Source organism: Hyperolius riggenbachi, chromosome 3 (genome assembly GCF_040937935.1).
Source record: "Hyperolius riggenbachi isolate aHypRig1 chromosome 3, aHypRig1.pri, whole genome shotgun sequence".
NCBI lineage: Eukaryota > Metazoa > Chordata > Amphibia > Anura > Hyperoliidae > Hyperolius > Hyperolius riggenbachi.
Window position 1 is genome coordinate 420,698,496 of NC_090648.1, and position 12,861 is coordinate 420,711,356.

A 12,861-nucleotide genomic window follows, 5' to 3' on the forward strand; every position below is an offset into this window, starting at 1 on the left:
TATGTAGTTAGGAGATCCCCAAAGCTCTAGGTGCCACTGCCATTGCAGGGGCTGCCCCTGTATAGTTACACCCCTAATGAGGCAGCACTATTATGTTATTTGACCTGTTAATAAGTATAAAGCTTTTGGTTCAATTTTGTGCGTTGCTTGGATAACATTGCCTCGGGGTCAGGTGTCCTTTAAGAAAAGGTGGGGGGAAAGGCTTCGCATCCCTAAACACATGCTGCAATTGAATGGTTAAATCGCACAGGCATACACCGCCTCTGCTAGACTGAAAAATGCATGCCCTGCATCCAAGACAAGTGCTAACATTTATTAAACTAGGAGGAACTTTATCTTCCAATATGGTTTGCATGCAAAGTATATTATACTAGACACTTGCGCCACGGTGAGGCAAACCTCCGGGCAAGTGACCTAACCTAAATTTAAAACCTTAGGAGCAGCTAAGCAAAAAAAAAATGTGTAACTTACATTTGGTTGAACAGCGAGGAGAACGCCAGCGCATACCACTAAGGCTGCATCCGAAATGACTACCAGCTCAGTGTGCAGCACCTAAATAGATTTTCTGCACACTTTGCATTCAATTCAGATGCAAATCATATGCAAATCTGCTACTACTTATTGTGCAAACAGTAAATTCAGGAGGAGGGGCTGGGAGCAGCTAACCTGACAGTTACATAGTTACAAAGTTAAGAAAAGGTGGGGGGAAAGGTTGCGCATCCCTAAACACATGCTGCAATTGAATGGTTAATCGCACAGGCATACACCACCTCTGCTAGACTGAAAAATGCATGCCCTGCATCCAAGACAAGTGCTAACATTTATTGAACTAGGAGGAACTTTAGCTTCCAATATGGTTTGCATGCAAAGTATATTATACTAGACACTTGCGCCACGGTGAGGCAAACCTCCGGGCAAGTGACCTAACCTAAATTTAAAACCTTGGGAGCAGCTAAGCAAAAAAAATGTGTAACTTACATTTGGTTGAACAGCGAGGAGAACGCCAGCGCATACCACTAAGGCTGCTCCTCCTGAGTTTCCTGTTTGCATAATAAGTAGTAGCAGATTTGCATATGATTTGCATCTGAACTGAATGCAAAGTGTGCAGAAAATCTATTCAGGTGCTGCACACTGAGCTGGTAGTCATTTCAGATGCAGCCTTAGTGGTATGCGCTGGCGTTCTCCTCGCTGTTCAACCAGGTGTCCTTTAACCCTAAGGCTGCTTTCACAGTGAGACGTTACAGGCGCACGTTAGAGCAGCCTGTAACACAGCCCACCGCACAGTAATGAAAAAATCAATGGGCCATTCACAGTGCCCACATTGCGTTACATTGTAATGCTGCACGTTCTGGGTAAGTGCAGCATGCTGTGCGTTATACTGGGCTTTAGCTGCGTTAGGCTGCTTGCACATGCTCAGTGACTAGCCACATGGCTAATTAATATTCACTGCACTGTGGTGACGTAACCTGGACTCATAGTGTTGTCTGGATCATGAATGAATCGTTAATTTGATCCGGATCTTTTTTGTGAGTCGAATCATTCGGATCATCACAATAAATGATCCGGTTCACAGTGGATGTCTGTCTGGAAGAAACAAGAACATACAGAATGTACAGTGCAGGGAAAGTCCTGTCCTGCTAGTCATTTCACACCCAGTCTGCTTCCCTAGTAAAATGATTCAAATGATTCGGTTCAAAGATCTGGATCTTTTCAATGATCCAATTCGAATCATCCGAATCCTTGAAAAGATCCGGACTTCCCATCCCTATCCTGGAGCGGCTGTTCTATCAGTATAGATAGAACGAAAACAGCGCACCAAGAGCCGCATGACGCGGCTCAATCTGACGTCCAACTTCAACACCACCATGCGTTGCGTTAGGGGCATGTTATGCGATCCCTTAAAATGCAACGTCTTGGTGTGAAAGATGCCTTACAGTGAGAAAAAAGGAACATTGTCTAGTTCTGTCTAGGACTGGGATTGTTCATACATATGTTTATTTCATCTCACGTCAGTTCAGGTTCCCTTTAGGGGTAACCTAAAGTTAAAAAAAAATATGCCCATTTACTCACCTTGGGCTTCTTCCGGTCCCCTGAGGTTTTCCTGGTTCCTTGCTTTGTCCCCCTCCAGCACTGGAGGGCATCCTGTCCCACACTTGTCCTCTATGCGGCATCCTGTCCCACACTTCTCCTCTACCGTGCTCACATGGCCGTGAGTGCTCTAGCAATAATTGGTACCGTGCAATCGCAGAATGCTCCTGGCCACAATAGGACGCGTGTGGCCAGTGCTGCGCACGTGCAGTAGCCAGCCGTCTTGTCGGCCGGATTACGGGGGAGGGGGGGGGGCAGCAGAGGAACAGATGAGCTTGGTATGATGGTGAGGGACCAGGAAGACGTCAGGTGGCTAGAAGAAGCCCCAGGTAAGTAAATGGACATCTTTTTTTTATGTTAGGTTTACTTTAGCTGAATAGTTTAGCATAATCCTGAAGTTAAAGAGAAACCGTGACCAGGAATTGAACTTCATCCCAATCAGTAGCTGATACCCCCTTTCCCTCGAGAAATCTTTTCCTTTTCACAAACAGATCATCAGGGGGCTCTATATGGCTGATATTGTGGTAAAACCCCTCCCACAGTGTGATGTCAGGACCATGGTCCTGTCAGTTTCCTGGCTGGAAACCTCGTTGCATTGTGAGAAATAACAGCTGTTTACAGCTGGGTTCAACTGCCAAAAAAGCAAGCAGCATATCCTTCCACTGACATCACCTGCCAGCAGTAAAAATGTTATCATAATGTAAATGTCAGAATGTAAATCAGGGAGGATTTTACAATGGGAAAACTGACTAAATCATTTATACATAATTATTGTAAAAATGAAGCACTTTTTTAATTACATTATTTTCACTGGAGTTCCTCTTCAAGTTTTCTAAATATGGAAAGTATAAAAACGGACTTCTGCTTTTGGTAAAGCAGGGTTGAGCACATCCACATGAGGCGAGGTCCACTTGTCAGGAGAAACAGCAAACACGTAGCATGCAGCCTTACATTGTTTAGCGTCCGTAACCTCACTTCCTGGGGGCACAAAACTAGAAACATGCATACAGGGACAAGAAAGTAACAGATGCTTTGAAAAGTAACACAGTAAATAGAGATGATTACTGTTGTTACCAAAATATACACCTTATTTTAGGTGTAAATAAAACTCACATTCCTCCAGAAATGAAAACCGACTTCAAAAGTATTCATCTTCCATTGCTCAAGATAGAATGTACTGCTAGTATAGAATTTACTGCTAGTATTTCTGGAACTTTCCACAAGAGCAGAATTTAGAATAAATTCCAAACCTGAATGCATATATCCGTATATAAAATATTCATATTTAATGTGCATGCTGGGGAAGACATAAATCTAAAATAATTAGGTACCTTATCACCATTTGCCATACCCCATTCACCCTGCAGACGGTCCACAAATAGGGAGCCTATTACACTGACAGCTCAGCCCAGGCTTGCAAGACAGGCTGCTTTCTATTATTTCCTAAGCCAACCCCCCCCCCCCCCCTCCCAAGCATTTTTATGGTCCAATCACAGCCATCCTTTCTATATTCACTTCACTATTACAAGGATTTATGGTAGAAGTGCAGACAGCCAAGATGTGCAGCCACCTGACAAGGAGGTAGGATAAGTCGCTATGACCCCAATCTTATTAGTGTCCAGCGAGATAATAAAAAAACAAATTGGAGCCCTCACTGAAGGTGATTATTAGTTTTACTGCAGGATTTCTGTGCATGGAGGTTCTGTCTGCTCCTCCAGGCCTAGTGTCATTAGGTATAGCTGTCACTGAACCTCCTTAGAGCTACCTGTTATTGTACTCGCCAAGCCCACAGTAAAGCCCCAATCATATATTACTTTCTGACTTACTGGAGTTCAGCAATCTTAGAAGCAATACATCTCTGTCAGGCCTTAACGTATCTGGCACTCTACCTAGAGAGCTGGCTTACACAAACAACGTTCCCATATATATCTATTTCACAAAGAATCCATATATCTCACCTCATGTTGCCTGTAACCATGTTACGACTTCTGACATTCCGTTCACAGAAACCTAAGGTTTCAGTTCAATGATTTTGTTCTTAAAAGGATCATTAACAGCCTTTTTTGTTTACTCACAGCCTCAATGAGTTTAAAATGGTGTACACAGGCCCTGATTTACTAATATTGGAAAGCAATGGGGAGTATGTGTGGTGAAGAAAGCCTGGATTGGAATACTTTACAACTGCGTATTTAGTATATAGGATTTTAAACGCACTGCGTGGACACACTATTTCCAGTTAACACTTAAATTGACTGGGAGATAGAAAAAATGTATACATACCTGGGGCTTTCTCCAGCCCCCTCCGGTCTGATCGCTCCCACACCGCAGTTTTCCGCCTTCTGGATCCTTGGTAACTGGTCCCGTAAGTGTGGCCAGTTGGCGAATGCGCAGTGTGGCTGCGCAAGCTCCCCTGTCTTGCTCCCATGGCTGGGAGCATGACAGGGAGCGCACGGATGGCTGGGTATGCACAGTAAGCCCTGACTAGCCAAACTTACGAGAACAGTTACTGAGGATCCTTACTGCGGTGTGGGAGCGATCAGACCGGAGGGGGGCCTGAAAAATAAAAGTCAAAATAAACATACACATGTCATACTTACCTCTCGCATAGTCTGCACATGAATCTCTTTCTCTTCTCCCGTGTCCTGTTTGTCCACTGTGAATTCTGTGGCATTTGCCATCCTCCATTTTGAAAATGGCCATTACCACATAACAGCTTCCTGGTCAGCATACTGTTAAACTGTAATATCGCCCAGTTGAGCCATAGGGAAACATGGACATTACCTTGCTCATCAGTTGTCCTTTTAGTAATAACTGACAGCAACTGATATATTTAATTTCTGATAAAATCTTGACAGAACTGGAAGGAATCATTGTAAGAAGAAAATGGTGAGTTTCTGAGAGGAACTAACAGTGAGGTAAGCATGTAATATTCATTTGCAGGTACATCATGTGTTTATTAAACTAGGCATAAGCCCGCCCATTTAAAATGGGCACTAGGGCGCCCCCTTCACCACCTTGCCCATGCGGCGCTCAGCGCTTCGTGCACGGCAGTGCTCCCACTGCACCCGTCCTACCGTTCTCCAACATCCGCCCGCATGCTACACGTGTGCAGTAGCGCAAACGCACGGGCACAGGGTCAGGAGAGGACGCAGGGACACAGGGATTTTATTATAGAGGATAATTTTACTTGGTTCAGGTTCACTGTAAAATTCAGTTAGCAAGCAGCAACTGCTCATTCAACAGCCGATCTGCCAGGAATCCTGTATACTAAATTTAAGTTGTAATTACGCATGGACATACTACGGGAAGGGTGGTGCATTTTTGGTGGTGTCATTTGTGTTGTAGGCAGCGGTTGTGGTGTTCACACGCAGGCTGTCCTGTGTGCGCGTGCAGGCTTTGGGCTTCCGCGTTTGTGGTGTGCATGCGTAGGCTTGAGGTGGCATTTGCGTTGTATGCAGCAGAATGGTATTCACATCTAGGCGGTGGTTGTGGTTTGCGTTGCTTATTATATAGGATGATCGGGTTTACTTCTCTGACAGAAGCCACGTAGGGATGTTTTCATGAGTGCAATACATTTACCACATGATTTTTCCTGACAGAATCATAATGCCTGCAGCATTTTTCATGCGATTGAGTTCCTATACACAGTATAGGAGTGAAGGAAAATCACACACGAAAAAATAAAGATTTTTTGCAATTCGTCAATTCAGAATATTTTCCCATTCGTTTTTTTCCCCTCCTGTCTGAATGTGAAGCAAATGTACCGCAATCGCAACGTACGCCTGACTGATCAGACGAAAATCACAGTGCAAATGTTTCACAGTGGAAAACAGGCGAGCATGCAAAATGGACGTGGTGGAAATTGGGCCGCAGGAGCCCTCACTGTAGGCTAGTGGTATTTATTTCTGGAGGTCCGCTTTAAAATCTCAGTAGAAATAAAAATTGTGCATTTATGGTTGTGAGTTACAAAATGGTATGCCACTTACATGCAGTATTGTATTCCAGGAAAATATAGGACTTACCTTTCTTAGAAAGGATGGAATGACATTACTGCAAGTTGCAATCCTCCGCCTGTACACAATGCCTGTTGCTGGGTCTGTTCAGGAATGGGAAGAAAGAAAGCCAGCGGGAGATTAGACCACTTCTCTGTAAAGCATTGAATTTCTCTAGGCACATGGATGAAATACCGTAGATGCTTTTTTTTTTTTTGCACTAAATATTACTTGAACCAGGAATCATCATTGACCAAAGACAGAAGTTAGGCAGATCACAGAAAAGATATATATTTATTAAAGAGGAACTCTATCGAGAAGGGGGGGGGGGGGATCAATACATTGCAAAGTAAGTAGTTAAAAAAATACAATAAAGGTCAAGAAATGATTGATATTCACCATGTAATTTGTTCATATTGTTTGATCCACAATGAGGAGGCACGTGACCATCTTTACTACTGGCATACATGACAAAAAGACATACGGCACCAACCCCCTAACAATGCGATAGACTAAAAGGTTGTTTTTTTATGCAAATGCACAGCGGTAGATGCTGGTTGCTTGGCAGTTGAAAAAAAAAAGCCATTCATTCCCACAATGCAACAAGGCTCACAGACAGGAAACTGTCAGGACCTAGGTGCTGACATCACACTGTGGGAAGGGTCTCACCACAATATCAGCCATACAGACCCCCTGATGGTCTGTTCGAAACATGGTAAAAATGCCTCATGTGAAACAGGGTATCAGCAACTGATTGGGATGAAGTTCAATCCTCGGTTAAAGTCCCCTTTAAGTTGAATCTAATCTGCAATCAAATACACCCACCTAAATCTGTAAAGACAGGTGGACTTTACAGGCATTGTGTTTGTTTCAATTATGAATAAAACAGCAAGGCAAAACTAGGAATAATTACATGCTTACTCAAAGCATGGATTGCTATTAAATTGCTTTGCCTCAAGTGATTACTTCAAGTAAAAAGCATATAAAAAAGCATATAAACAACTCAATATCATCTCAGAAAAAAAGCAGGATATGCACTATGTAATTCTCAGAACACTATACACGGTATAATAATGGTTATGTGAGTGGCTAGTTGTCCATCAGAGTACATAGTACATCAATATGCTTTTAACTTGAGATAATCATTTGAAATAAAGCAATTTACAGACATTTTATACTTTTGTATCCATCATAATATTATAGTGTGTAAGCGTTCACAGAACCTACTTTCATGTTTTTCAAGGTACGAGGTGATGGTAAATACATTACATATATAGCCCCTACTATTACTTGTTACTATAACCGGAATGCATATTCCTTTGCATTTTCTATCAAGTAATAATAACTGCAATGAAAAAACTCACATGCTATATATCAGAAGTATAACTGCCAGCAGTAAACAGTAGAGAGACCATGTTTGAGGTCACAGAGAAAAAAAAAATACCCCCGCTGCTTTTACAATGTAAAAGAAATTCAAGGATACTTTAATCATTGACATGAAACTGTATAAGGGCTGGGGCCCACTACAAAGCACAAATCGCAATCACTGAGCACCTTACGTAGCGATTTGTGTTTTCTTTTGAAATTTTGTTTCTGTGGTTCTGGGTAGTAAAATTGCTGCAATATTGATTTTGTACAGTTATCCTACACTTTGTATTGAAGCGCAAATAGTGCAAAAATGCACGAGGACTCATGATTGCGATTTGCCAGTTTTGGAATTGCCCACTATTGTACCGGTGCCTCTGGCGCCCCAAATTTCCGTCAATATTACCATGGATGCCTATGGGGCACCCAAACTTCGGTGGCGCCCGCATTTATCATGTATAGCAACGAAGGTGGAACAGCTATTGGTGCGGGGAGATGGTCATGGCTAGGCATGGGTGGTGGGACGGTTAGAGATTGGGGAGATTGCAGGTTAGGGTGAAGGGGGAGGTTGTTATGGGTTATGGTAGTGATTGGTGGTGGGGTTGGATAAGGTAAGGCATAAGTGGGGGGGTTGGTTAGGGAGAGCTCGTGTGGGAATAGGATTAGCAATAGTAAAGTATCGGTATTTTACTAAAAGAATTACCATGGCTCAATAGTAGAATATTGGTAATTTTACCAATATCCTACTAGCGCCTATTTCAGGCAACTAAATTTCCACAACACCCGTTTTCCGTGTACATGTTAATCTAGGTACACACATGCAATCAATATCACCAGCAGGGCTCAGAATCAATCCCTCAGGGAACAGTTTGGGGCCTGATCCTGTCATTTCGGTGCTGCCATAGATTGTAATGTGAGCGGTGCTCACTGTGCAATTTGGGCGCTGGTAATAACAGGAGCCTGAATTACGATAAAATCACTGTAATTCAGGGTGCCAGCAATAGCTAGACCCTGAATTATGTGACTAAGGGTATAATTAGGTAATCAGTAGGGGAATAGATTTGCTATATTCCTTGAGATTACCTAGCACAGGAAAAACCATCTTTCAGCTTCTCCATGTGCCCAAATTACCATATGAATGAATCATATGTACTCCTGATCCTGTGAAAACACGTCGCTAGATGGGTAAGGGTGGAAACAAAGTTAGGTAGCATTCAGCTGAGAATGGAAGGTTGGGTGCTGCTGTACACACACAAGATTATCAGCAGAGGCGGTCTATAGCGGGCACCTTGGCTCCCGTCTAATATCGTTCCTCGCGAGATGACACCAAATGGCATCCTGGAGGAACAGAGCCACTTTGCCGCCGCTAATCTGTGTTAGGCGGGTGGCAAGAGGTTAATATAGTTTGTGTATGCATAAACCTGGGCCCTTTTCACACGTTGTGTTGCAATGCAATAATATTCCTACGGGGCTTTCACCTACAGTGTGGTAAGGTGGGTACCCATGCATTCCCAGTGTGGCACTCCACAGGTGTGGCACTCCAGAAAGGCGCAGCTGGGCGTGGCACTACACAAAGATTCTTTAGAGCTCAAACTATTAGAGAATTTCTGTGAAGTATTGTACTCTACAGAGATCCAATAAGTGGATTATGGACTTACCGGTCAGCTGTTCCACTGTTGTGATATCTGTAACTTGTTTCTCTAAAGGTGTTGGATACTAAAAAAGATAAAAATAAAAAAATAAAAAAAACTGAAAAAGAAAATACAGTACAGGATCTTCTCAAAAAATTAGCATATTGTGATAAAGTTCATTATTTTTTGTAATTTACTGATAAACATTAGACTTTCATATATTTTAGATTCAAATACACACAACTGAAGTAGTTCAAGCCTTTTATTGTTTTGATATTGACGATTTTGGCATACAGCTCATGAAAACCCAAAATTTCTATCTCAAAAAATTAGCATATTTCATCCGACCAATAAAAGAAAAGTGTTTTTAAAACAAAAAAAGTCAACCTTCAAATAATTATGTTCAGTTATGCACTCAATACTTGGTCGGGAATCCTTTTGCAGAAATGACTGCTTCAATGCGGCGTGGCATGGGGGCAATCAGCCTGTGGCACTGCTCAGGTGTTATGGAGGCCCAGGACGCTTCGATAGCGGCCTTAAGCTCATCCAGAGTGTTGGGTCTTGCGTCTCTCAACTTTCTCTTCACAATATCGCACAGATTCTCTATGGGGTTCAGGTCAGGAGAGTTGGCAGGCCAATTGAGCACAGTAATATCATGGTCAGTAAACCATTTACCAGTGGTTTTGGCTCTGCGAGCAGGTCCCAGGTCGTGCTGAAAAATTAAATCTTCATCTCCATAAAACTTTTCAGCAGATGGAAGCATGAAGTGCTCCAAAATTTCCTGATAGCTAGCTGCATTTACCCTGCCCTTGATAAAACACAGTGGACCAACACCAGCAGCTGACATGGCACCTCAGACCATCACTGACTGTGGGTACTTGACACTGGACTTTAGGCAATTTGGCATTTCCCTCTCCTCAGTCTTCCTCCAGACTCTGGCACCTTAGATTTCCGAATGACATGTAAAAGTTGCTTTCATCCGGAAAAAGTACTTTGGACCACTGAGCAACCGTCCAGTGATGCTTCTCTGTAGCCCAGATCAGGCGCTTCTGCCGCTGTTTCTGGTTCAAAAGTGGGTTCATGCTTCCATCTGCTGAAGAGCTTTATGGAGATGAAGATTTCATTTTTTAGCACGACCTGGCACCTGCTCACAGTGCCAAAAGCACTAGTAAATGGTTTACTGACCATGGTATTACTGTGCTCAATTGGCCTGCCAACTCTCCTGACCAGAACCCCATAGGGAATCTGTGGGATATTGTGAAGAGAAAGTTGAGAGACGCAAGACCCAACACTCTGGATGAGCTTAAGGCTGCTATCGAAGCATCCTGGGCCTCCATAACACCTGAGCAGTGCCACAGGCTGATTGCCTCCATGCCACGCCGCCTTGAAGCAGTCATTTCTGCAAAAGGATTCCTGACCAAGTATTGAGTGCATAACTGAACATAATTATTTAACCACCTGAGCGGTCTGGACGAGCTGAGCTCGTCCAACACCGCCGGAGGTCGCCGCTCAGGCCCTGCTGGGCCGATTTTAATCAAATAAAAAGCAGCACACGCAGCCGGCACTTTGCCAGCCGCGTGTGCTGCCTGATCGCCGCCGCTCTGCGGCGATTCGCCGCGAGCAGCGGCGAAAGAGGGTCCCCCCAGCCGCCTGAGCCCAGCGTAGCCGGAACAAAAAGTTCCGGCCAGCGCTAAGGGCTGGATCGGAGGCGGCTGACGTCAGGACGTCGGCTGACGTCGATGACGTCACTCCGCTCGTCGCTATGGCGACGATATAAGCAAAACAAGGAAGGCCGCTTATTGCGGCCTTCCTTGTTTATTCTGGGCGCCGGAGGCGATCGGAAGATCGCCTCCGGAGCGCCCTCTAGTGGGCTTTCATGCAGCCAACTTTCAGTTGGCTGCATGAAATAGTTTTTTTTTTATTCAAAAAAAACCCTCCCGCAGCCACCCTGGCGATATAATCAGAACGCCAGGGTGGTTAAAGGTTGACTTTTTTTGTTTTAAAAACACTTTTCTTTTATTGGTCGGATGAAATATGCAAATTTTTTGAGATAGGAATTTTGGGTTTTCATGAGCTGTATGCAAAAATCATCAATATTAAAACAATAAAAGGCTTGAACTACTTCAGTTGTGTGTATTTGAATCTAACATATATGAAAGTCTAATATTTATCAGTACATTGCAAAAAATAAAGAACTTTATCACAATATGCTAATTTTTTGAGAAGATCCTGTAAATGACTAAAGATCACTGCTGTGCATAGAGATAGCATGAGAAATATACAGGTGATCAAAACAGCAAGAACAAAGTCTACCCATTACTGGCCGCACGCAAGGCCATTTAAAAATGCAATTTTTGAGAAATCTTACCAACATGTAAATAGTAAGAGGAGACTTTTGAATTTTCTGCTTGAATTATTCAATGTACCCAATTTAGGCCTCTTTTCCATGGACAGTTGATAGGCAGTGAAATGCCTCTTAAAGGGAACCTTAACTGAAAATAAAAGTCAAAATAACCATACACAGGTCATACTTACCTCCTGTGCAGTCTACTCCTCAATCTCTTTCTCCTCTCCTGCGTCCCATTTGTCCACTGTGATCAATAGATTTCTCCGCCCTCCATGTTCAAAATGACCATTACCCCCTAACAGCTTCCTGGTCAGCACACTGTTAAGATGTAATATCACCCACTTGAGCCATAGGGAAACATGGACATTACCTTGCACATTCAGTTGTAACTGACAGCTGCTGATATATAACTGACAGCAACTGGTATATTTCAGTTGTGACAAAATATTGTCAGAACTGGAAGGGATCACTGTAAGAAGAAAATGGTGAGCTTCTGAGAGGAACTGACGGTGAGGTTAGTATGTAATATTCATTTGCAGCAATATCATGTGTTTATTTTAAATCATTTTGCTCGCTTCAGGTTCCCTTTAAACTCTCACAACTGTTCACTGCTGCCTGGCAACTGCTTGCTGCTGCATGGTAACTGCTCACTGCTGACTGGTAACTGCTTGCTGAGCACACAGTTCAACTGTCCGTGGAAAAGAGGCCTTACTAAGCTAAAGAAGGGGCAAAACAATCCTTTAGTACAATCTTTTTATCACAGTTGTTTAATCACTTTTTATTTCAGTAGTAAAATTCACATAAGCCACTGAGGGAGTCCTGTTAGTTTGGACCAGAGTTTAAGGGTATACAAGGGTAATATATATATTGCATTGGTGTTTTTAGCCCCATCCTTGCATGCCACAACTTTAGTAAATCAAACTCAAATGTGGTTAAATCTAATGCTGACATTATACTATGTAGTATAGCCGTCACAGCCTCCGTGGAAGCGCCGCCATGCAAAATGGCCATCAGGCTCTCCGGTCCCTGCACCTACCATTACCCTTGGAACCCGCACCAGTATGTGTGATGTCACTGTTGATGTGAATTAGAATTTCTATCCTTTGAGGACATGAATAAATTATCTTGCAAGCAGTGCCGACCTAAAAGTCTCTTCTTCCTACCATATGAACTTAACCCTGTTTTGTGGTCAGCGCACGCTACAGCAGCCTTTAACGGGGATCTGCCAGTGTCCTGTCTGTTGCTCAACACCTAACAAGGGTCCACAGTAGGAATGACATGTGGCAATTGGTGAAGGGGGAACATGTTCTTAAAAAAATTGAAGTACCTGGGAATGAATGGACAGGACCTGAATCACTAACCACGTCCATTCATAAAAGTGAAAGCAAAAAAAGACTGAACACTTCAAGGAGAGTGTATAGCGCCATCTAGTTTCCAT

The 12,861-nt window shown here is 43.2% G+C and overlaps 2 protein-coding genes across 11 annotated transcripts in view; one reads left to right on the forward strand and one right to left on the reverse strand.

The window, feature by feature from the left end:
- PRELID2 (PRELI domain containing 2) overlaps positions 1-12,861 on the reverse strand; it is a 182,432-nt gene that overhangs the window by 82,264 nt on the left and 87,307 nt on the right. The window contains exons 2-3 of the mRNA XM_068277536.1: positions 9,104-9,161; positions 6,111-6,184 (exon numbers count right to left, since the gene is read on the reverse strand). Of these exons, the coding sequence (XP_068133637.1) occupies positions 6,111-6,184; positions 9,104-9,161 (132 nt within the window). The remainder of the gene's footprint in view (positions 1-6,110; positions 6,185-9,103; positions 9,162-12,861) is intronic.
- SH3RF2 (SH3 domain containing ring finger 2) overlaps positions 1-12,861 on the forward strand; it is a 477,535-nt gene that overhangs the window by 4,801 nt on the left and 459,873 nt on the right. For 8 of the 10 annotated variants that reach the window (XM_068277521.1, XM_068277522.1, XM_068277516.1 and 5 more), the window contains exon 1: positions 4,945-5,003. The exons of 1 other annotated variant lie outside the window; for it this stretch is intronic. The gene's annotated coding sequence lies outside the window, so the exon portion shown is untranslated. Of the gene's footprint in view, positions 1-4,944; positions 5,004-12,861 lie in introns of those variants that run through there. One more of the 10 variants, XM_068277520.1, reaches the window with a different exon arrangement.